General features: G+C 41.5%; 1 protein-coding gene across 3 annotated transcripts in view; it reads right to left on the reverse strand.

Moving 5' to 3' along the window:
- Window positions 1-25,567, reverse strand: part of RICTOR (RPTOR independent companion of MTOR complex 2) — a 189,763-nt gene that overhangs the window by 76,298 nt on the left and 87,898 nt on the right. For 2 of the 3 annotated variants that reach the window (XM_084628581.1, XM_084628582.1), the window contains 4 exons: window positions 12,254-12,380; window positions 10,426-10,595; window positions 9,473-9,540; window positions 4,907-4,974 (listed from right to left, as the gene is read on the reverse strand). In XM_084628581.1, the coding sequence (XP_084484707.1) occupies window positions 4,907-4,974; window positions 9,473-9,540; window positions 10,426-10,595; window positions 12,254-12,380 (433 nt within the window). Of the gene's footprint in view, window positions 1-4,906; window positions 4,975-9,472; window positions 9,541-10,425; window positions 10,596-12,253; window positions 12,381-13,155; window positions 13,176-25,567 lie in introns of those variants that run through there. The other variant, XM_084628583.1, reaches the window with a different exon arrangement.

A 25,567-nucleotide genomic window follows, 5' to 3' on the forward strand; every position in this document is an offset into this window, starting at 1 on the left:
TACGGGAAGCCTAAAATCACCTCACGAAGAAGGTAAGTGATCGCCGTCACTAGGAGCCTTGAGAACACCCTTGGCGCTGAGGGGAGGCTGAAGGGAAGTACTTGGTACTGTAAATGTTCCTGGCCTGTATTTAAGCATAGGTATTTTCTGTAAGAGGGGTGTATCACTACATGGAAATAGAGATCTTGTAGGTTGAGGTCCGAAAACCAATCTGCGTCTAGTGAAGTGATTTATAGCTGCCAGTCATCATCCTGAACTTTTGAGACTAAGAATGTATTTAGTAGTCTAAGATCCAAAAATCAGTGTCCACCCTCTGTCCTCCTTTGGCACAAGGAAATACCTCAAATAGAACCCCTTTCCTTTGTGAGGAGCTGAAATCAGATCAAAGGAGAGAGTCAAATCAAATCAAAGGGGAGAGTCTATTTCTTGTCTCAGTAAAAGCTCATGAGAAGGGTCCACGCATAAGGATGGGGAAGAAGGGTAGTTGGATGGTATAGCCCAATGCTCTAATTTCTATGACCTACTTGGCTGTACAGATCCACCTCCAGGCATGATGGAAATGGCAAAGGCAGTCCCCAAAAGGGGGTATGTGGGCAAAGCATTGCAGCTGCTGAACTAGAAGCGTGAGAGGATTCAAACACTTGACTGAGCCACCAAAAATGTGGTTTTGATAGTGACTGGGTACTTGCTGAAAAAGGAAGAGCACCCCTCTTTCTTTGGAACTTCTGTCTCTTTCTGTGCAGTTCAGTGGATCTATGAAACTCAGAGATCTGAGCAAAGCAAGATCTCTGGGAAGTCTGTGAACTACTAAATCATCTTTTATTTGCAGGAGTATATATAGCCAGAGATTTTAATGTGGCGCGGGAGTCTTTAGCATGTGAAGAGAGTCATCTGTGGTTTCTGAGAACTTTTGACCACTGAAGAGGAGGTTCTCAACAGTTTTCTGAACTACTCTCACGATCCCAAGAATTGGAGCCATGACACCCTGCACATAACTACCACCATAGAGATGGACCTGGCAGCAGTGTGTGTGGCATCCAAGGATGGTTGGAAAGATGTCCTGGCTATTAATTGACCCTCCGTGACAATAGCCTGAAATTATTGTGTGTTCCTGTGCAATATGATCAATGAAAGCCACATATTTATTATACTTTGTGAAATTATATTTTACCACAACCGGCTAACAGTTTGCAGCCTGAAATTGTAGTGTGGCAGATGAACAGAATTTCCAACCAAAGTGGTCCAAGCACTTTTGGTCTTTGTTATATGGGGTACACTTGGAGCAGTGTTTGCTTAATGAACTCATTCACTGCTTCTACCATCAGAGAATTAGGTGAGGGGTGGAACAACAAAAATTCAGTGTTCTTGGAGGGGACATAGTATTTTTGTATCCACCCATTTGCAAGTTGGTAGAACAGTTGCAGGTGTTGCCGAACAGTTTTTGCTGAGTCCAGGAGTGCCTTATTAAAGAGTAACATACCTCCAGTGGGTGTTGCTGATTGTAAAACATCAAGCGATTTGCGATGCTAATCCTTCATCTCCTCGAGTGGCATTTGAAGATCAGCTACCCCCTTTATAAGGTCTTGAACCTGCTAGAAATCATTGGTCACGGATGGTGGTGGAGGCATGATCACATCAGCTGCAGAAGATGAGATAGGAGTTTGATGGATGGCTTCTTTATCTGCTCTAGCCTCCTTTTCCTCAAACGTCTCCTTAAGTTGGGGTCCCAGTTAAGGAGGAGAAGACTGAGCATCTCTAGCCTCCCAATTCTTTGGAGCTGGTGGCCGGGCAAATTGCTGTCTGTATGCAGCCCAGGCATCGCAGTATGGCCACTGCAGGGGCCCATATAGGAGAAGGGGTGGCATTCAGGGTTGGTGCCACCACCTTTGGCGTTGTGCACCAAAGGTCTTCCCTATGAGTGTCAAAGAACTGATTTCTGTATGGATGGCTATGAGAACCCTGCAGTGACATGGAAGAGACTGAATAGGTCTCCCTCACCTTCTTGATATCCTCCAATGGACGGGGGGCACCAGCAGAAAAGGATGGAGAGCCTGGCAGTACCAGAGAGCGACAGTAGTCCAGAGACCAGGGTCTCAGTATTGAGAAGCATTCAGTAACCATGAGCAGTGGAAATTCTGGTTCATCTGCCACTGATAAGTCTTTTGGGTATCTAAATTCCTGTGGTACCAAGTGGAGGATTGGTGCTGATGCGGTAGCATGCTTGGCAATTGAAGCAGAGGAGTACCACAGATTTAAAGTGTAACAAAATAGGCATCGATCATGTCTAATGCTTTAGTTTGCATGGTACCGAGGGTCCCAATTGGGGAGGTATCAATGACAGAGTTGTACTTGATGGTACCAGTCTGGATGAATGCTTGTCCTTGCCCTCCTTGTACTTTGTAGATGCTACTGGGGTTCTGTCGGAGCACTGTTTCTCCTTAGAGCTCAGGGACTTGCCAGTACTGGAGAAAGAGTCTTTCACCTCTAAGGCGCTGAACCAAGAGGTCGAAGCTTCTGATACCATGGACTCAGCAGGAGGACCAAGGTTTTTGGGAGCAGCCTCCTTATGATGAGAGCCAGAGCTCCGCTTCTGGGAATCATCACTGGGATCTCAAGATTCTTCCATTTCTTAGGGGGAGATCTGCACCAAAGTCAATTGGTGCCTAGACACAGATGTTCAGGGAGGGTCTCCTAACCTGATTCTGAAGCAGATAAAAGGGAGCGCTTCAATCAGCATCATTAGCTTCAACCTGGTCTCCTGATTCTTCCTTGCTCTAGATTTAAGGGCCAGGCAGAAGTTACACATCTGGGATATATGTAACTGTCCGAGGCAGGTAATGGTCTCAAGTTGCAGTGGGGGAGGTTTAGGTTGAATATTAGGAAAAACTTTGTCACTAGGAGGGTGGTGAAGCACTGGAATGCGTTACCTAGGGAGGTGGTGGAATCTCCTTCCTTTGAGGTTTTTAAGGTCAGGCTTGACAAAGCCCTGGCTGGGATGATTTAGTTGGGGATTGGTCCTGCTTTGAGCAGGTGGTTGGACTAGATGACCTCCTGAAGTCCCTTTCAACCCTGATATTCTATGATTCTATGATCAGGCAGCAAACACATTTAGAGGGGCTGTCACTAACTTTCTGACAACAGAGGCAACTTTTGAATCCTAGAGAGCTGGGCATGCCCTGCCAGGAGAGTAAGGGTCTCCAGAGGGAGAAAGCGGCATAAAGTTAATCCTCTCATTATGTATCTACTAACTACCTAACAAACTACCACCTATTACTAAACTATAAACAAAGAGTTAGCTGAAGCATGCTCAAGGCAGACAAGCTAGGCCTCAGTCTCAGGCTGAGATGGTTGAGAAGAAATTGAGGGTGATTCACCTGCGCAGTCCCATATAGCTATACACGAGCAGGCCAAATGGACACTACTATTGAAAAATCTCGAGTCAAGGGCTCACAAAGCACTTGAAGTGAAGCACCTATGTGGACACTACTTGAAGAAGAATACACTATCCCAGGATATGTTTATCATATTGGAAAGTGGAAGCACCCTTAAGTTATCACTGTATGATAAAATACAGTAACAGAGAAATTAGGTATGGAACAGCCCAACAGGACGAGTCAATGACTGCCAAAAAACATGCATGCTCTATCTCCAATGAACAAAAATTTGGGCTTCTGACCTTTTTCAATTCTTTGATGTACAAAAAAGCCTAAAGTTTATGTATTTGTTTTAAAAAGGTATTTTCCATTTGAGAATGGAAAACTACGGATGACTAGGAAAACTACTGAAATGGTGAAATCACGAAAGCTAAAAGTGAAAAGTGAGAAGGGAAGGGATTTTTAGACAAACTTTAAAAATTAAATGTATTTACTTCTGTAAATATTTCAATGACTAATTTTTTGGATAGAAGGAAGGTTTTATCCAAACACCCTTATACCACAGCTCACAATATGCACTTCTGAGCCCTCCCAATTCTACATTCCTGATATTTATAAAGGTAAAAAACACAAGTAGGAAAAAGTTAGCTTTTTATTTGTTTTAAAATATTTAAAGCCACCTTTATGTATGAAAGCAGCAAAAGAGGGCACAACCCCTTTTTAAAAATCCTTTATAAGTACACCTTAAAAACTAAAATTATGGGGGGGAGTACCAAAGGGGCAGAAAAAGGGACAAATAATAAAGAAAATGTCAAGGGAAGTGGCATATTACAAGCCCACTGTTCCTTTAGTCTTCTGAAGGGCCTTTCAGGTTTTTAAGCTAGCTCCCAGTGCGTGGGTGAGGGAGGTTGTATAAGAGGCAACCAGGGAATGGTTTGTTAGATGTTTCTAATCAGACATCTGCCTGACGAGTTTGCACCAGCATAGCCTCACCAATGACTGGCCACTGATTGCTGTAATTGGGGCAAATCCCTCAAAAACCTTAGGTGATGTCTACATTGGGGATTTGCCCCAATTACAGCAATCAGTGGCCAGTCATTGGTGAGGCTACGCTGGTGCAAACTCTTCAGGCAGACAAACAGTGGCGTTATTTGCACTGGTTAGTGAATAGGGCAGATCTCCAGTGTAGATAAAACTTTAGACTACGGTGATCATCAGCCTCACCCATCAAATATCAGGAAACACAGCTAAAGTAAACAGATATTGGATATGGAATTCCCAAATTGGCAACAAGAGTTGCATCTCTTGGTGAGGAATGACAATCAGAGCACGCCACATAGTGGAACCTCATCTGATTTGACACATCAAAACACATTAATATCATTGCAGACAAGGTACTGATGAAGACAATACAAAGTAGACTCATAGGAACAGATTCTATATTTAAATGAGCCATTCTCTCACTCTTTAAACTCCCTTCTCTGCACACAAATAGGGGGTAGGGGCGGGGTGAAATAAAACAAACCACTTACCTGCCCATGACCGAAATGCTGCCACTATTCCCATTTTGCTAGCTAGGAAGCGTGCTTCTCTGTCCTCTCTGTTATAAAAACAACAAATGCCAGACAGATATACTACCATTACGTTACTGTTAAACCTAGAGCAATACTTTGTTTACCAGCCACTTCAAACAAGAGTACAACTAACTATTAGAGGCTTTTTGATGGGGAATGGGACACAACGTAAAAAATTCAGGCTCCATATTTATAATATAAAGATTACAGAATCAGAGTTTTAATTTTATGACTTTTTTTCTTGTAAAATTAAAGAACCCAATCTCCCTAGCGAGTTACCTTGCTAGCCATGGAATGCTTCTCTAATCTAAAAATGAAAAAGCCAATTATAAACAAGATTTTTTCAATTTTAAAGATAGTGGAGGGGATAAAAGATCAGGTTTTAAAAATATTTAGCAAGTGATTCATACAGAGGTGTCATCGTTATTTGTCACATTCTTTACTATGGTTAACAATGAACTTTTAAACTACTGTGATAGGCAACAACCCCTAAGATAAAACATTCAGGCCTCTTCTGTTGAAAAATGTATTTCTGAGAAGATGTAAGTTCTGATTTAGACCACTACCATCACAGACCAAAATAAAATCCCACAATAATTTTATAAAGAAGTCACATAACTTTATAAGCATTTGGATAGCAGATTTTTCTTCAGTTGACATAACATTTTCAGAAGGATGCACCTTGGCATTTTTGACCATCAAGCCAAGAGAAGTTATTGTAATAGTAAATGTTATAGATATTCCCCAGTCAACTACACAAAGAACTACGCGGCTTCACAGAATTCACAGAAAGGGATTCTCCCCCATAGGCCAACCCCTGAACACAGCTGTAGCAGCATAAAGTGATCATGAAGTCATTTCACTAGCTGGGACAGAATTCTCCAAACACAAAGACTACGTAATGTTGCCACAGCAACCTTAGACACAATCTCTTGGGAGGCCCAACACAGAGGGTGCAGGGTAGGGACAGAGCACATCACTGTGAATATTTTGGGCAGCACTGCCAAAAATTATGCTAGGGCCACTCCAACCTCCAGAACAGCCCAGAATCAGGAAGGCAAAAAAGTAATCATAAAGCCACTAAGATCCCATCTACCATGGGCTGTACCCCCTCTAATTTTCTGGTAGTATAACACACAACCATACCCATGGATTTTTAAGGCCAAAAGGGGTCTATAGTCTGACCTCCATAATGCATATCACAATTTTATACAGTAATCCCTACATCAAGCCTACAATTTCTGATTGAGCTAGAGGATCTATTAGAAAGCCATCCACTTTTGATTTAAAAAATTAAGCAATGGAGACTCTATGACAACCCTGGTAAGATGATACAATGAGCAATTATTAAAATCACTGGTAAAAATTTGCACTTTTTTTCTAATTTGAATGTGTCCAGCTTCAACATGAAGCCACTGGCTCTTGATTTGCCTATATTATATTAAAGACCCCTTTACTCTCAGTAATACTCTGCCCATACAAGTATCTCTAGATCATGATGAAGTTGTCCCTAACTTCTCTGATAAGCTCAATCTGTTTAGCTTGTCTTTTACTGTAAGGTAAGTTTTCCATACTTCAAATGATTTGTAGCTCTTTTTAAACCCTTTCCAATTTTTTCAACATCTTAAGTATGGACACCAGAACTGCACTTAGGATTCCAACAACAGCCTCACATAGGTGGTATACAAAGTGATGCCAGTTCCATATTGCTATGTGATATTTCTGTGTTTGTACAGCCAAGGATTTCATTAGCCTTCTTAGCCACATCATTGTACTAACAACATATATTCAGTTACTTATCATGATATCGATGTCCTTTTCAGAGTCGCTGCTTTCTAGGATGCAATTCACAATCTTTTACATAAACATGACCACTATATTTTGTTCCTAGATGTAGGTCTCTGCATTAGATATTAAAAGGCATGTTGTTTTAATGAGCCCATTTTACAAAGCAATCCGGATCATTTAGTGTAAATTACCTGTTCTCCTTACTTACCCAGTCTGTGTCATATGCACATTTTACCAACAATTTTACATTTTCTTCCAGCTGATAGAGGCACAGAATAGGAATGAGCCAAGAACACAGCCTTTGTGGGACCACACCAGAAACACTCACATTTGATTATGATTCCCCATTAATAATTACTTTGAGATCTGCAAATTAGCCAGTTTTTATTTTCTTTAATATGTATTATATTGATTTTATATAGCACTAATTTTGTAATCAGAATATTGTTCAGTACTGGTTCAAATGTTATAAATAAATAGCATATTGTCAGTTTCCATCAACCAAACCTGTAATATGACCACAAAATAATATCAAGTTTGACAAGATGTATTTCCAAAAAACCATGTTGACTGTCATTAGTTATGCTTCAAATCTCTTAATTCTTTTCTGATTGCATCCCATATCAGTCATTCCATTATTCTGCTCTGAATTAATGTCACGCTAACAGGCCAATAGTTGCCCAGGTTAACCAATTTACGTTTTGAAATATGAACATGATATTAGGTTTTTTTTCCTCAGTCCTGTTGAACTTCCTCAGTTTTCCAATAATTATTTAAAAAAACAAAACCAACGTCAGTGGTTCAGAGAACTCCTTGAACAATTTTTTTTTAAAAACAAGAACTCTAGGGTGCAAGTTAAATGGTCTTGCAGACTTAACAATATTTTACTTTAATTGGTGCTATGTAACAACTTACTGCTCAATACAAACTATTCCTTTACTAATAATATATGAATTCATCATCCAACTTCTTTCCAAATACAGTCAGAAATATTTATTGAATCTTTTGCCTTTTCAATATCATAACTTACAATTCTACCCTCTCCATCTAGAAATGAACCTATGTCACTGCTAGAATTTATTCTTTTCCTGAATTTAATAAAATTTTTAAATTCTCATTCTCTTTAGCTTCCTTTTTCAGATGTCTGTACTTCATAATTTATAGTGCTTGCTGTCAACTTTTGTCCATGTTTATATACTGTATTTTGTCACTATTTTCACTTCGCTTATTAGGCAGGATGTTTTGAGAGGTTTTTTTTTTAAACCTTAAATAGCCTTCTTAACTGATTACAGACTTGTACCGCTTTAATTATCTAGCGAACATTATTAAACAATTCCCAATTCAATTTTTTCCTTCTAATCAATTTTGCTGTAATTTTTCAGTTTTGGGAAATTGGCATTGTAAAGTGCCAAATACGTTACATTTTGGGATTATATTCTGTTTGAACCTAACGAATGTACTCAGATTGTGATTACTGGCACATAGGCAACCACTAATTTTTAGTTGAGCCATCAACTGTTTTATGTCAAAAAAAGATATGTAATACTAAATTACCCAAAGTTGAGTATAATACTCGGTTAGAAAATTATCTATAATTTAGAAGGGAAAATTAGATCTTACCTATAAGGTTCTTATTACACTCCTGGTCCAACATTGCTCTCTGCCCAGGAATGGAGGCAGAAAACTCTGGAGAACTTTAGTATGGTATGAGCCTAGCCTCTGTATGCAGACAAATCTACTGTTTTGTCTCCTTGCTTCAGGGACATAGAAACACCCCATAGTTCAGAGTGTTGTGCACAGAGATGCCATAAACTCCAAAAATGGTTTACTACTGGCAGAATGACACCTTGAGCATATGTCCTCCAGGCTGAAAACCTACAAGGTAATGAAGTTTTCCCTCTATCTATATATTATAGACAGAAGCTTATGGAACTGTTTCTCCTGTTTTCTAGTCTGATATGATGGTCTACACTAGACCTCTACTAATCCCCCTCTCTTTGCTTTATTGGTCAGAAAATTATCTAAGAACATTCCAGGTCCTGTGCTGCTGAGCTGTCAATTAATTTACATCAAAGATACCATTACCTGGTTTAGAAGAGCATTTCTGCAAACTCCATCCTTCCTAAACTGAGTGTATGCAGAAATTTTAACATTCTATTCATGTGATTTCTACCAGATTTCAGTAATACCAGTTTCTTCTGATGAATGAGCACTTAACTTTTGTTGATTTCTCAGGCTTCTAGCATTGATATACAGGCAATTTTTTTCTCTTTTTGTCCCTTCATCAAGGGTTATATGCTTGAGCATTAGCACTATGTTTAGCCCCTTCCCTTTTGTTGTTAGGTTAGTCCAGGAGGGTATTATACTAACTAGACTGTCACCCTGAAGGCTGGTTTGCCTACTACTGAAATGACACAAAAGGGGTCCAATGTTCCTTGACACCAAAACTCTCTACTTCACACAACAAGGTTTATAACTCCATTTCTAATTCATGCCTTTGATAATTTAAAGAGAACTACATTTATAACCCATTTAATTTTTAGTGTTTAAGTTATAAGTAACTCAACAAGCTACACAGTTTACACTTTTAATTTTACCTAGGCTACCATAAATCTTTATTCTTTTACTTTTGTGAACTATAGTATATTTAAATCTCTTACAATGGAAAAAAATGTTCAGTTATAATACTGCAACTTTACCACAACCTGTGACACAAGAAATAGTACTAGTACTTACTTCAGCTGTCCTTCTGCTGTGTCCGGATTGTGCCTGTAGTGAAAGTCTGTGTATGGAGCTAAAATTCGCTAAGCAGATAGAAACACACACATAAGTGTATCCTCTTGACAAATTAAAGAACTTTGTTCCTTCCCCACCCCCACCCCTCCAGTCTTCAATTTATGCTTTTATTTATCCATTTAAAGATTTTAAAATAACGTGTTTCACTTAAAAATTGACACTTTTATAGTAGAGTACAGAATAAAATTTGAAGTGAACAGTAAATTAAATTATTCATGTCACTAATTAGTAGCAAAATAACCAAAACAAACTTTTACCCCTCCCCACCTTCAGGAAGAAAGAAATTATTAGCCTAAATGGCACTGTATCCCCACTTGTCAGAGACAGCTTTCAGTTACTAGTGAGAGTTGCAGTAAATTCTACACTGTGTTCACAAAAAGGACACATTAGTCAAGACAGAATAAACAGGTATATCCATGAGCACGAAGTATCTGCCTAATTCTCATTTCAAAACTCAACGATGCTCAATTCTATTAACATTCATGATACAAATCAGCATCTGATTTATTAATTTATTCTTGTACAGCTAGATATATTCCTCTCCTTGTCCAGAGAAGCAAACCAGAAGGCTCATGTACTAATGTGCACTAGCACATATTTTGAAGTGGTAAAGTAAATCCAAAAATTTATTAATTTCTCTCATATACAGAGCAAACAGCTCTTTTCCTAGAAGCTGGAACAACCGATTACAGGTTTGAGTCAAGCTTATTCTCAAAGTGAAGCCCTCAGTTACTGTACAATAAGTTATACCAGCAACTGTGGTCCACTTCCATTTTTTTCCTATTTTGAAATGGTACTGCATCTTGCATGTGACAAGTCACCCACGCTTCAGGATTTCAAAATAAATATAATTTAATAACATTTAAGAATGGAAAAGAAAATGAAATTACTACCTCTAATTCAACATCTGCTCGCACATATTGTCGAGTCTTTGGATGATTAAGGAGGTGCAAAACTGTAGTTATGAGAGCCTCATTTATTCGGCTTAATTGACAATCAATCACATTTTTCAAGATGGTACTTAGTCCACCCCGAAGAGCTACCACCTCTGGATTTTGAAGTGCTAAAATAGGAGAAAAATGTCAATTTAACAACTCAAACGAAAGTAAAAATTTTAAGTGCCTCCAATATAGTAACCGCCATACTGGATCAGAACCTTGATCCATCTAGTTCAGTACCTTGTCCCAAACAGTGACCACCCCACAGATGTTTCAGAGGAAAGTGCAAGAAACCCTACAGTAGGCAGATGTGGGGTAACCGGTTGCCCATGAAGGTTTCATCCTAATCCCTAATGGTTAGAGATTGGATTAAATCCTGAAGCAAAAAGTTTTAGCTCCCTTCCAATACTCTTTGTTAGAATTCACTTATTTAAACCCTGGATATTTTTATCCACATAAACCTCTGAAGCCTCTTTGAATCTTGCTAACTATGGCTAATACTGGAATATGTAATGGCATTATCTATAAACTTGCAGCAAGAAATCAGGAGTGCAACCCATTATATTTGAGATTAATATATCAAAAATTTGTTTATAAACTTTTTTTCCTGTAAATGCCATCAGGTGGTGGTGGTCATAAAAAGCTTTTAATGAAGTCAAGTTATGTTGTTGATACCCCCATCAGCTGCTGACATATTGCAATAATATTTCATCAATATAAATACTGGCAAGAGTCAGTCACTGCACAGTGCTTCTTGACAAAGACGAATATGCTTGCTTCTGAGCACACACACAAGAGTACATGGACATTTCATTATAGGTATATTGTTTTTGGAATAGAATGAATTTGCATTGCGGTATAAATGTTGTATATGTGTCAAAGATAGTTCAGTTTCTACTTTTTTAAATCTAAAATTTAAATCTTGAAAACAGCAGTTACACTTATTTCCCATCAGTTGATACTAGCATGAAATGATCTCAATGAAACTGTTCTACACTAATTCTACAAAGCATGGTGGATGCAATAAAGGTCACATTGTCCAAATGATCTCTGTGAAAACAGACTTATTTTTTGTTGTCAGTGGATATTACCAATTTTAAAACTTTTCATGCAAATTAAATGTTACAGTTTAATATCTGATTGGAATGCATATTAACATGTGTAATAAATGTGGGGATTAACATATTAAAAAGACATGGCCAACTTGAATACTTGCATTTTTCTCCGAAACTACTGCCACCTATTATTACACGTAATGGTCACCATTACTATAACTGAAAAGTACTTGAGGAAAACATTTTGCAGCTTCATTTGCACATTTGACAGTGCCTAGTAATTTTCAGTTTCCCCCTCCCACAAAGACAATTATTGCCAGTTTGTGTGCGTCTTTTACACAGCAGCTGACATGGGGGGATGGGAGGGAGGGACTTTTATTTTTTTATAGCAAAGATTAATTGTAAAAACCACAAAAAATGGCAAAGAGCTCAGGACAAGGATAAAACCGTCAATTTCTTTGTTTTTTGGGTGTGTTTTTTTTTTAAACTGACTAGATTTCAAATTGACTGACTTTTTTGACAACTAAAAATATTCACTAGATTTGTGGCATTTTCACAAAAAAACCCATGATTATCTGCTTTACAAACTACCTACTATAATATATTCGATTACTTGGGGGGGGGGGGAGAAAAGCACTTTAGTAAAAACCTACAAAAGAAAGGATCCTTTAAAGATTTGATGAGTTGATGCTTTGTATTGAATTTGATAATTGTTTCAACATTCTCACCTAGTTCACAGATAATGGCAATACAAGCTCGAACCATTCTGTCTCTCTCCTGAAGGCCATCATTTCCAACTGCTATCAAGGAATTAGTAATAGAGCTAGGGAACAAGGAAGCATTCACAGTGATCATCTGCCAAAAGAACAAAAACCAAAAAAGGATGAGCAATTTCTAGGTTGCCACATGCACACCCACGTCCAGAATCATGTGTATAATATGATGTAGCCAAACATATAGCCCCTTATATTACTTGCTTATATTACAAATCCTCTAAACCACTGCCTTCTGGTCTTTAGCTTCTTGGCTGACCCTTTTGGTTTTCTATCTTATTCCTCCGTTTGTATTTTAATTTCTGCACATGGGCATTAAGAAAATGGAAGGGGAGATTGTTCCAGAGGGTAAAGCAGCAATGAAAAAAGTGATTACTAGCCTACTCAAAACTTCTGCAGGAGCCTCTGTTAAATTTTACTGAGAGAGAGAGAGAGAGAGAGAGAGAGAGAGAGAGAGAGAGATGGACTGCAGTATCTTAGGCCTTGTCTACACTAGACAGTTTTGTCGACAAAAGTCGGGTTTCGTCGACAAAACAGTGGAGGTATACAAACTGCAATGTTCCTTCTACCGACAAAATGCTCCTGCTTTGCCAACAAAATAAAATCACCTCGATGAGAGGCGTAGAGATTTTTGTGGCAAAGTTATATTGACAAAGTGGCAGTGTAGACACAATGCTTGATTATATCACTCTAAATAGCCTCCAGGAGGTGTCTCACAATGCCCATCCTAACCGCTTTGGGCAGTGGTTCAAACTCCGCTGTCCTGCACCATGTACACAGGCATCCACCCCTCCCCCTTTAAAGGCATGGAAATTACTGAAATTCCACTTTCTGTTAGCTGGGTGTGGACAGCTCACATCGCATCTTCTCAGCTGACCATGGTGGCTCCATGCAGCAAACGCTCTCCTGCTTCGAGCACATTTGAGTTGCTGGATCTGCTGGCACTGTGGGGAGAACAAGCTGCTCAGTCCCAGCTCCGCTCAAGCCATAGGAACTTCGATACTGATTGTCAGATTTCTCATGGCTTGTTAGATACAGACTATGTATGGGACATGCATTAGTGCCGTGTGAAGACAAAGAAGCTGAGGCAGGCATACAAGGGAAGCAAACCGTCGCTCTGGTGCTGAATAACTGATGCTTCTATAAGGAGCTGGACGCCATCTTTGGTGGCGACCCCACCTCCACTGCCAAAAGCCCTGGGGATACTTCAAATGGGGCTGGAAGCGGAGGACAGTGGACTGACCCTGAGGATGAAGTCGTGGACAAGGAGGTTGAGTTGGAGGACGATGTGGTGCACACATCAGGGTTGTCCAGTGGCACAGCAAGTCAGGACCTCTTTTCCACACCAGAGGGGTCTACCCGGTCGCAGCAGTCTGTCTCTGGTGCGCATGATGCAGGAGAGGAGAGCCCTGGTAAGTGAACTTTTTGAGTTGATGCTCCTCGGTTATATGAGATAGAGCTGTCCTTTGCTCTGTATATTCAAGAAGTGGGTGAAGGGACAGAAACGTACAAGACCAGCGGTGTTTGAGTGTGCTCTACATTTCCTTCTGCAGCTAAGCAGTACAGCAGAACAGTGTGTTAAGGCACACCAAGATTTCATGGGAATCCTAGAGAGATTTCAGGGAAACTTTCCTAGAGGTACTCACCAATCCTCTGCAAAGGTTCTTTCCTCCACTTTCTCCGCACCAATTGGCAATCACTTGTGCAGGGATCAAAGTGGCACAAAGGCGAGCAGAGTAGGGACTGGGTCTGAAGCAGCACGCATGCAGAAGATGCATCCTTGTTTACCCTCAGAAGTGAGAGATTGGCTTCAATGACCCCTGATGTGTAAAATGGTGACAAAATTTACAATATTGGCCCTAATCCATGCTGACTGTTACTTATTACCTTATTATCTTCTAGATGTTTGCAAATTGATTGCTTAATTATTTGCTCCGTTATTTTTCTGGGTACAGAAGTTAAGCTGACTGGTCTGTAATTCCCTGCATTGTCATTATTTCCCTTTTTATAGATGGGCACTATCTTTGTTCTTTTCTAGTCTTCTGGAATCTCTCCCATCTTCAATGACTTCTCAAAGATAATCGCTAATGGCTAAGATATCTCCTCAGTCAGCTCGTTGTGTATTCTAGGATGCATTTCATCAGGCCCTGGTGACTTAAAGACATCTAATTTGTCCAAATAATTTTTAACTTGTTCTTTCCCTATTTTGCAATGGACTACATTAATAGAAAGGGGTACTTCTGAATGGTATTGCAGGTGCTTGTGGATCACTGTGAGTGTTTCACTGACATTAACGCGGGGTGGTCCAGGAAGGCGCATGACATATGCATCTTCAGTAACACTGGCCTGTACAGAAAGCTCCAAGTAGGAACTTCGTTTCCAGATCAGAAGTTTCCGTTGGGGAATGTTGAAATGCCCATAGTGATCCTGGGAGATCCAGCATATCCCTTACTCCTATGGCTCTTGAAGCCTTACATGGGAAACCTGGACAGCAGCAAGGAGTGCTTCAACAACAGGCTGAGCAGGTGCACAATGACCATAGAATGTGCCTTTGGCAGATTAAAAGTACGCTGATGCTGCCTTTACGGCAGGTTAGACATAAATGACCAAAATATTCCTGTGGTCATAGCAGCCTGCTGTGCACTCCATAATATTTCCAAGGCTAAGGGTAAAAAGTTCCCCCCAGGTGGGGCGTGAAGGTGGATCACCTGGCAGCTGAATTTGCGCAGCCAGATACCAGGGCTATTGGAGGTGCACAGCTGGGGGGCTATTCAAATCAGGGAGGTTTTGAGGCAACATTTTGACAATGAGCATGAATAATGTGTTCTTCTATACTGCATTCTGCCATGCTTTGTTAACTTGCCGCCTTGCATAAAAATTGTGATGATTCCTGACTGGGATTTGTAGTCAGCAAATGATTAGACTGCCACTATATTTTACTACCAGCAGCAACCACCGTCTGTAGGAGACAAAGATTGGTTATCTTTCAGAGAGTTTGTTTTTATTAAATACCAATTAACACCACCCACAAGACTTGGTGGGAAGGGAGATAAGAGTGCAGGGCAGTGAAGGCATTAATAGCGGTGTGTAAGTCCAGCTATCATTTTAGAAGCTGTATGAAAGGGTGGAGTGAATAGGATACCAAGACGTTCCAGGATAGTGCAAAGAATGTGTGGGAGGAGTTTGGAGAAGGCATGGAAAGCAGTTCTGTATCAGCTGCAGGGAGGGGCAAGCATGCACATGTTCTGCCAGGAGAATGATGCAATCCCACCACTCTGTGCTCATTTCCTGAGCCCAAAAGTGACGGTACCCTGTGTGCAGCTGCTCCATGAATGCTAAAAGTTACCTGGTATTGTTTCTTTCCATGGCACAGAGCAGGTCAGGCAACTCTGATTTCTGTTCAGATTGGAAGCTCATGATATACTGCATGATCATCTGCAATGTATTCATAACAGTGACCACAACAGTAGAGAGCAGTGCAGGATCCATCCTTCCACACAGAGATGGCTTGCACATAGTAAACAGTAGCCATTGAAAAATGTCACAAAACGCAGTCAGAAGCCCATGGAATGCTGGGACGGAAAGAACTGCATCATGAGACATTGAGCCCCCACCCATGCTGCACTGCGATTCACTCTGCCTTGCCACAACTCCTAGCTGCAGAAGGTAGCAAGTAGCAGAGTGGGATAGCTACCCACAGTGCACTGCTCTCACTGTTGATGCTAGAGCACCGACTGTAAATGCACTCAGCCAACAGAAGGAGCGTTGTATTAACATGCACAAGCGATATAATTACACCAGTTTTTAAATTGTCGGCTTAACTTGCGTTGACAAAACTCTGTAGTATAGACAAGGCCTTTCAAGCTACTTCCTTTCTTCAGGGCTTAAAAGCTCTGCATGGCAGTCACTTCACAGCTACTCAGCTGCTGAACTGCAGAAATGGGCCTCCCATCTTGCAGAGCTACTAAGGTCCATAGGAAGGGAAACTGTGTTGCAGACTGGAGTAGAAAGAGCAGCCAGCAGCAGAAGGGACTACAGTACTCCTGGGGTTAGACGGAGGTGGCTGCCATGTGAAGCTCATAAATTCTGCTTTAATGAAGCTGTTCTCCCAAACATTACAACACAATTCTACTCTGCCATATAATCTGTGGGGCTGTGTCACAAACCTTAGGTCTAATACACAACATAAGTACACAGGGCCTTTTAAATACATATATAGCACTACATGGCAAGTAGGGATAGTTAATTAAAGTTAGGCAAATTTAAGCTAAGAAAATATCTGCTTTATGGTTTGTGGCAAGTACAGAAAAGGCCCCAATCAGCAAGTAAAAGGTCAAGAGAATAATAAGCAATATTGCTTACAGTGTGGGAAAGATGTACGGTTCAAAAGTAACTGACAACATGAAAAGCTGCAGAAACAAGACAGAGGAAAACTGTCTTAAAAGAAACAAGCATAAACCCTCCCACTGTTCTACTGGTAAGCAAAAGGGCTGGGGAGAAAGGAAGGACTTGGAAGAAGGAAAGTAGCAAGGATGAACTGCTTCAAACTGAGTTTTTGCAAAAGCTAGCTGAGGTGCATAAAGAGAGCTATGAATTTGAAGGTTCTTTGTCAGACTCTAGCTGATCATGCTAGGGTATGTCTGAATGAGATGATCATCCCTCGGTGTGGCCAGTTTGTAAGTGTACTGCTCATATGCTTAAGAATACTTTGTTACTGTTTTGGATATAGCGACTGCTTGTTTTCAGGCAGATAGATATGTTTACAGCAATTGTATAAATACTATGTGGCCTTTGGATTTAATAAAGTAATTTATGGTTCAATTAGTGTTGTGGTAATACCTTTCATAAATAATAATTCTAACATTCTGGCAACCATGAAGGGACTTCCACCAACATTAATTTCAGTTGCTCTAAAACCCCAGGGTAAAGTGTAGTGACTTATCCTCTGGAGCCATTATAATTTCTCTCCTAAAGTAAAAATCACGAGCAAAAGAGAAATGGAAAGTACCTTGGATACCTATGCAGAAAGCTTCTTGGCAAAGCATGGCAGAGGTCCATTGAATACCACTGAAATTTTAAATAATAAGACCAGAGGAGACCAATATTAATACTGCCTTCTTAAACAATCCCAAGGTAAAGAAAACATAGACAAACGCAGCTGTGTTACAGGGATTGTACTTGGGGGCTAAGGGCGGGTGCCTACACTACAAAATTAGGTCGACTTAATTTAGGTCAACCTGCAGCCACCACAGTCATTCAATCAGCTGTTGGTGTCCACACTACCCTCCTTTTGCTGATGGAGTGTATCCTCACCAGAGATTCTTGCAGTGACTAAAGTGGGGCATTGTGGAAAAATGACAGCCATGCAGGACTCACAGCTGGAGCCCCTCCATTCACTCGAGGGTGACAGCCCCAGCTGTGAGCCCCAGCCAGGCTCAATTTCATGCTGCTATTGTCTCCTCTCAGAGCAGCTGCAATGTGGGGAGCTGGGAGGCCTGGCCCTCAGCACCTAGCAGCTGCGTTCAGAGCAGGGAGCCCAGGCAGCAGCCTGGCTGGGAGCAGGGAAACCGGGGGGAAGCAGGGCTCCCTGCTGGGAGTGGGGAGCCTGGGCAGCAGCCCATTGGGAACAGGTAGCTGGGAGCCCAGGGGGCAGCTGGGCTCTAGTTGGGGCCCCCCATCCACCCAAGTGTGACAGCCCAAGCTGTGAGCCAGGGATGGAGCCATGAAAATGAAGAGAAAATTTAGTCAACAACCCATGTTAAGTAAGCGTCTACATAGACACTGCGCTGCCCTAACTACATCGACATACACCCTAAACCTTTTGTGGAGCAAGGCTGTAGTATAGACAGACACACTTAGGGCAACATAAGCTGCCTTACACTGACCTAACTCTATAGTGCAGATCAAGCTAGTCTTTGCAGGCAAAGTGCACCACCTTGAAGAATGAGTGCAAAAAGCACAGAAATAAGCTCAGAGCTGCTGAGAGAGATCAGCTGATGAATGTGTCATTTTGGGAGATAAACAAGTGATTTTTAAGGAGAGAGAGTGAGTTAAAAAAGTAGCTTTTGCACAAATTAATGCTGCAAATTTTGGAGGGAACTGAACAGTCAAAGTTTGCAGAAGTGTTAACAATAGAAACAGAACTGTTAATGAGGATGTTAAAGTGTTAAAAGGTTGGTTTAATAATGAAACTAACTTATGGCAATGCAATACAATTCTAGTGGTCATACCCAGTGGAAACCAGGTAGTCAAATCACGCAAAGGGCTGGTCAGGTGGTGAGACTACCCCCACTACACTTTTGCCCCAGTAGCCTTTACAGATCCTCTGAAGGAAAATGGGCTCTTTTCCCAAAGAACTTGTCTGTAAATAATCAACTGTAAATGACTGCTGCATGCAGAGACACATCATCATTTGACTATGGATGAGTTAGTCAAAAAATCACTGAAAAGGAAATAGGGATTTCTATATGGCTTGAGTACTTCCAAATGTACAAATGGGGACATAACCTATGTACAGTTGTGCAGAAAGATTATTAAAAGCAACACAAGGGGTCCTGATCAGCTAAAACAACAGACTGTAAGAAAAAAGGGGGACAACACCTCGTAAATTAGAACAGAAATACTGCCTGTCAGAAAAAGAAAAATGTAAGTGTAAATGAGCTTACTAAAGTTGCAGATAGCTGAGACACTGAGGAAAATAAGGGAGTGAAAATAGCAGTTAAAAAAAAAAAAAAACATTGCTAGGATTCAGCAATTAGCAGAGCCTAGGCCCAAAAAGTTATCTTGCCTGTGAAAATTTATCTAAAGCATAAATATAAAAACAAAATGGCAGTTTAGAAATGTGAGGAACTTAAAAGTATCATATGCTCATAAATTGCAATTTGCAAAGTTAACCATTTTAGGAAAGAAGGTTGAGGCTCAGTGGCAGGGTAAACTGAGCAAGTTTAAAGTATTTATTTGGTCTTTCATAATAAACTGTTTACAGTACAGCAATGGACCTCAGAATTTAAAAAAAAACCAAAAGATCTAAAAAGAAAATGTAAGATGTGTGAAATAAATTGGCTTTTAAAAAAAAATCCACGAATCATCTATCCAAATCTTTCATTCAAAGTTGCAAAGTGGACAGAGATGTTTTGCCAAACACAGATATCTAGTGTCATGTGGTTTTGTTATTTAGCATTTATAAAAGCATTGAGGTACCAAAAGGGTTAAAGTTCAATATCTTCTTAAATAAGGGCCAGAGGACATGGTCAGAACTGTGGCAGGGCCAGCCAGAACCAGGATAATGGGGAGAGATCCTTTTTCAGTAATAAAACAGCAGCTAAAAGCACTGCAGAAAAAGAATGAAAAACTAAAGACAGTGCACCTCTTAAGAAACAGCAGGGGGGGAAGGGGGGAGTGCACAAGAGACACCATATTAGAAAGATTGACCCTTAAAGGTGGCTATGAGAAAGTCACATTGATAAGGATACATGGAAACTCTTTAAGCACAAAAAGTTACACTTCATGTGGAAATTGATATGGCTAATATAATGCAATAGCAAATAAAAAGTGGAAATTAAACTATAAGAGTTATGATTAACTGTGAAGTAAATGTCATTAGGGAGTAAAAATCTATACCGTGGTGTTTTGTAAGTGGAAAAGATTAACAGTATAAAAACTAAGAAATTGTTCAATAGATTGAAATGCCCCAGACTGAAAAAAAATCCTACTAATGGCTTAGGGCTAACCCTATTAAGAAAATGCTGTGCAATATGTAGATGATATTCTGGTGCATACTTCTGATAGGGAAAACCATTTAAAATGTACTGGAAACCTATTTGCAGGAGGTTTCCTTCCTGGAACTAACCCTGCATCCTGGCCAGCAAGCTCCAGAAAAACAAAAGGGTGAAGTGATTTTGGAGCTGCCCTTCTCTAACACAGAAACAGTGCTGCTATCTCACTGGGCAGGACAGGATTTTGTCAGGATTTCTTCCCTGACTACACAGCAAACACTGCACCTCTCTACCAGCTCCTGCAGAAAACGGTAGAATGGGAATGGACATCCCCCCATAGCATATAAGTTAAAAGAGGCTTTAACAAAAGCTCCAGTTCTTAGCACTCCAAGTTATATAAAACCTTTTGGATTGTTTGTTGCAAACAGGGACACAGCCATTTCAGCTGTGTTAATTCACGACTATCATGACAAAAAAAAACCTATTGCTTATGCTTCCAGGATACTGAATGGAGCTGGAAAGTAGCATACCCAATGTGAAAAACATTTATCGACTGTTTGGTGAGCTTGACACATTTAAGATGTCTGATGGGATTGGGGGACACAATTGTACACTGCTCATACTCCTTTAAAGTATCTTTTGACACTATACCATCTCTGATTTTACCAGACTAGTCCTAGATTGACACAGTGGTCCTTGCTGTTGGAAGAGCACCAAATTGAAGTCTGTCATCTTAAACAACCCTCATCTTTGCCTGCGAGACTGTTAATTGTGGTACTCCACGCAAGTATCCTAGAAAAGGAGCCTCTAACCATTTTATCCCATGCGCAATACATATTTTAAATTCTGAATGGCTTCACCCTGAGGGTCTGACAATATATGTTGATGAGTCATCTTATCACCAAAAATAAGATGTACGGTTTGGGTGCCTTCGGTTTAGGTTAAACATGTGCAGTACAGGTGTAGTACACACTCAACCCAGTATGCTGAAGTGGCTGCTGTAGGAGAGGTATCGTCACTCTGTAATAAAGGACAAGCACCGGCAACTATAACACGTTCAAACTCTCAGTGCATCTGTGAGGCTCTGACAACATATCTCCCTTGGTGGAGTATGAATTTATTTTGCAGTACAGATCAAAAGCCTTTACACCATTAAGCCCTTTTGTCCTGTGTATGGGAGCTAGCTAACAAATTGGGTAACTCAGTGGGTATGTATGCTTAAGGTAAAAGCTCATTCCAGACACGGGGAAGTGAGCAAGAAAAACAATAGGGTGGATGAAGCTGCTGCTAGTGGAGCTCCAGTATAGGTCCCACTCATGATTATCCAGTCCTTGGTGTTACCACTTGAGCACAAGCAGAAAACACTGATTTAACAACATTACAAGAATCTGATCCAGAAGTATTTGCTCTTAAACAAAAAGTATTACATGGGGAGTTAAATCAGTTAAATGGCAAATTGCTCCTTGTGAGGGAAAATTTGTTGCTCACTGAAGGGGATGATTTACCTTACCTGGTCTGAATTCTACCACAGCCCCTTAAAAGGGAAATGTTAAGATGTGTGCATGATGTATCATTGGGAGCCCAACAAAATACTGATGCCACTTATCAGTGACTGATTAAAATGGCCTGATTATAAAAAAAAAAGTTAATAGATCATGTTAACAATTGTGTTATTTGGTGCTAAAAGCAATTCACCAGGGAAAACAAAGTGTGGATTTATTCAGGAACAGCACCTCAGGGTTCCTTGGGAAAGACTGCAGATTCACCATGTTGGGGAGTTATTGCGCCCAAGAGGCAGCAAACTAATATCTACTTGTAATTGTCGATGTCTTTACTAAATGGATAGAAGCCTCATCTACTGGAAAAGCCCTGCTCCTGTTACAGCAAAACTATTAGTAGAAAGTCTTTTCCAGGTGGGGAATGCTCCAGAGACAGAGACCAGGGAACAACGTTCACAGTGGAAGTGATGAAAGACGCTTGCATTATGCTGGGAATAGAGCAAAAATTCCATATTTCTACCAAGCCAGAAGCATGTGGCTGAAAAGTAAGTACAAACAGAACAGTCAAAACAACGCTAAAGAAAATGGTGTGTGAATCAGGCAAAGATGAAAAAATGACTATGACTCTTCCGACTTTAATGGGAACCCAAATAAAACTGGATAAATGGTGTGTCTCCTTTTACTGCTATAACAGGCAGAGAAATGAGACTCCCAGAACAGAAGAGTTGGCCATAAAACAATGGATAAGACAGATGGGGAAAAATTATAATTTATGTGTCTAGTGCACAGCAGGATCGTGCCAAAAATGAGGACATGCTTTAACTGACAAGCCCAAAATGCAGACTGGCAAGTAGGGGACAGAGTTCTGGTACACTTAACCTTGGGAAAAAAAACATTTCCAGCTCCTAGATGAGGAGGCCCCTACTATATAATACAAAAAAGTCAGCACTGCAGTTTATCTGGCACAGTACCTTGAATTTTCCATGTGTATGTTAGACATGAGAGGCATTATACATGCTTTGTGTTTCCTGTAAATTTTACTCAAATAAGGTCTCATGAATATGTACCTTTTTGAGAATCAAGAACAGCAGAAATAAGGGTGGCACAAATACCATACGATGAAAAGAAAAAAGAATTTCCCAAAGTGGAGGTAGAACCCAGTAATGGATTGGTATTATAGTCCCTTAAAGAAGCGCTGTACAGTGATGTTCAACTGCTACATGTACCTATGTTGTTCAGCTTGACTTCACTGCATTTGCCAAAAGGATTATGTCCACCAGAGCTTGACCAATTGTATGGCAAATGATAAAGGACTATTGTAAAGACTTTGTTGATAGAAATGTAGAGGTAAAGGCACTTGAATCAATTAAAAAAAGATGCTAACAGAGCCCTATCTGCCAGTGATTTAGCAGAGTGGTTTAGAGCAGGAGCATCAATCTGAAACCTGGACCTAGTGGACATTAAGACCCTGTGGGAACATGACTGAGCATTCCAACACAAGCTGGCTGCGGACACACTAAGCCCAATGAATGAGCAAAGCAAAGAACTCATTAATCAAAAACTTCTGAATGTATATAATATGCACAGTATAGTGAATGCATTTAAGGAAGTACAGCATAAAGTAAATGAAATAATCAACCAAACCAGTGAGGATCATCAAAGCAGGGCAACAGCCAGGCCATAGCATACCCTTCATACACAGGGTATGCACTAGACAAAAATCAGCCTCTCTCATTGATACATAACAAGGTAAACTGCCCTCTTTATTCAACAGAGAAATTGAAAACTTGGTATGGCAGAGATCATATTGATAGGGATAAGGAGCCCTACCGCCTTTCCACAATTAACCCCCATGATACTGGGCCCTTGAGAGGGTTGGGGTTTTTTTTGCAATTTTTTTCTTTTCTTTTCTTTTTTTTTTTTTTTTTTTTGGGGGGGGGTTGTTTTACACCATTCACACAATCCATATCAGGAACTGCAAAATACCACCAGTAGGAGTACTAGAAGACAATGAAGCCGATAAGGTTTGAGAAGTTTGTTCTCCTCAAATACTGTGGCAAAACAACAACAGGTTCTGGAAAGCCCTGGACTTGTCCTGTTGCTTGCACCTAGGGGACACCCACATGTGCAGGTATAATGTTTTACAGTGTTGCCAACAGGTGGGTTCTCTCTGGGGGAGCAATCTCCAAACTTCACAGTACTGTTGAGACACTGGGGAACTGGTGAAGTATAAGCCACTTATGTTGGGAATGGTAAATATTGCATGGTGGCTGGAAATCACCACTTTTGGTATGAATCCAAAGATTGTTATTCTGATTGGCCAATCTTTTGTTTCCACACCAAAATTCACTATGGGGATAAATGGAAAGACCTTACATTCCATGCCCATTTTTCATATTGTAACTGAATTACAGGCTGAAGTCAAATTACAGTAGAACGCTTGAAAAGCGGTACCCAAGTTTGGGCGTCTTCGAGCTTGGAAAAGACTGTCTTTTCTTCTCCGAGTGATTGCTCATGTGTATTCCACAATAGGCGATTCCAGGCTATATCTGTTGGAGGTGGGTAGGAGTTCACAAGTTCCCAGGACAGAGGACAGCCCTGCCGAACCCTGCATCATCCCTGGTTTGGAGGATGATTGCATAGTGCAAGGTGAACGTGTGAACCGAAGACCATGTGGTGACCCTATAAATGTCCTGGATGGGGACACGGGCCACAAAGGTAGCCAACGAAGCCTTTGCCTGAGTCAAGTGTGCCCTCACAATGGGTGGCAGGGGGACACCCACCAGCTCATAACAGGAATGGATGCACGAAATGATCCAATCGGAAAGCCGCTGAGTGGAAATCGGCTGGTTCCTCGTGCGCTCAGCCGAGGCGACGAACAGTTGCGAGGACTTTCTGAATGGCTTGTTCCACTCGACGTAGAAAGCCAGAGCCTGCCGCGCATCAAGTGTGTGGAGACGGCACTCCTCACTTGAGACATGAGGTTCGGGGCAGTGGACAGGTAGAAAAATGTCCTAACCCATGTCGTAGGCAGAGACCACCTTCGGGAGGTCAGGGCCCCGAGCTCCGAGACTCGCCTGGCCGACGTGACTGCAACCAGGAAGGCCACCTTCCATAAGAGGTGAGATCAGGAGCACGTGGCCAGTGGTTCAAACGGGGGTTCCGTGAGACAAGCCAGCACCAGGTTTAGGTTCCACTGCGGGACCGGGGGGTCTAGAATATGGAAAGAGACGGTCCAAACCCTTAAGGAACCGGCCAGTCTTGGCATGGGAAAATACCGTGTGCCCTTGCACCGGCGGATGGGAGGCCGATATGGCAGCCAGGTGCACCTTGACTGACGAGGGCGCCAGGCCCTGGGACCTCAGGTGGAAGAGGTAATCAAGGATAAGCTGAATCGGGGCGGCCACAGAAGAGACACCCTGGTCCGCCGCCCACCTAGAAAACCAAGACCACTTCGCCAAATAAGTGTGGCGAGTGGAGGGCCATCTACTTTTGAGGAGACTGCACTGAACCTGTCTTGAGTACGTCCTTTCCTCTCCACGTAACCACTGAGCAGCCACGCCGTGAGGTGAAGAACTGCTAGGTTGGGATGGAGGAGGCGGCCCTGGTCCTGAGAGAGCATGTCCGGGCAGAGCGGCAACGGCCACGGCGGAGCTACTGCCAGGCCCGTGAGGGTCCCGTACCAAAGCTGCCTGGGCCATGCTGGGGCAATCAGGAGGACCCTGGTATTGACCGTCTTTATCTTCTCCAGCACCCTGCTGATTAGAGGGAACAGGAGAAAGGCATAGAGAAGCCAGCCTGACCAGGACAGGATAAAGGCATCGGAGATAGCGCCCCTCCCTGGGCCCTCCTGGAGCAGAACCGGGGGCATCGACGGTTCTGCCAAGTCACAAATAGGTCCACCTCGGGAGTTCCCCACCTTCGGAAGAGCCAGTGGTCCTTCTGGGTGGAGGGACCACTCGTGTTGTGAGGAAAAGTCCCTGCTCAAGTGATCCGCCCTCTCGTTCCGGGTGCCCAGTAGTGGAAGGCCTTCGGGTGGCTGTCGTGGGCTATAC

The sequence above is a fragment of the Lepidochelys olivacea genome (assembly GCF_965140295.1).
Source record: "Lepidochelys olivacea isolate rLepOli2 genome assembly, chromosome: 5".
In the NCBI taxonomy this organism is placed as follows: Eukaryota; Metazoa; Chordata; order Testudines; family Cheloniidae; genus Lepidochelys; species Lepidochelys olivacea.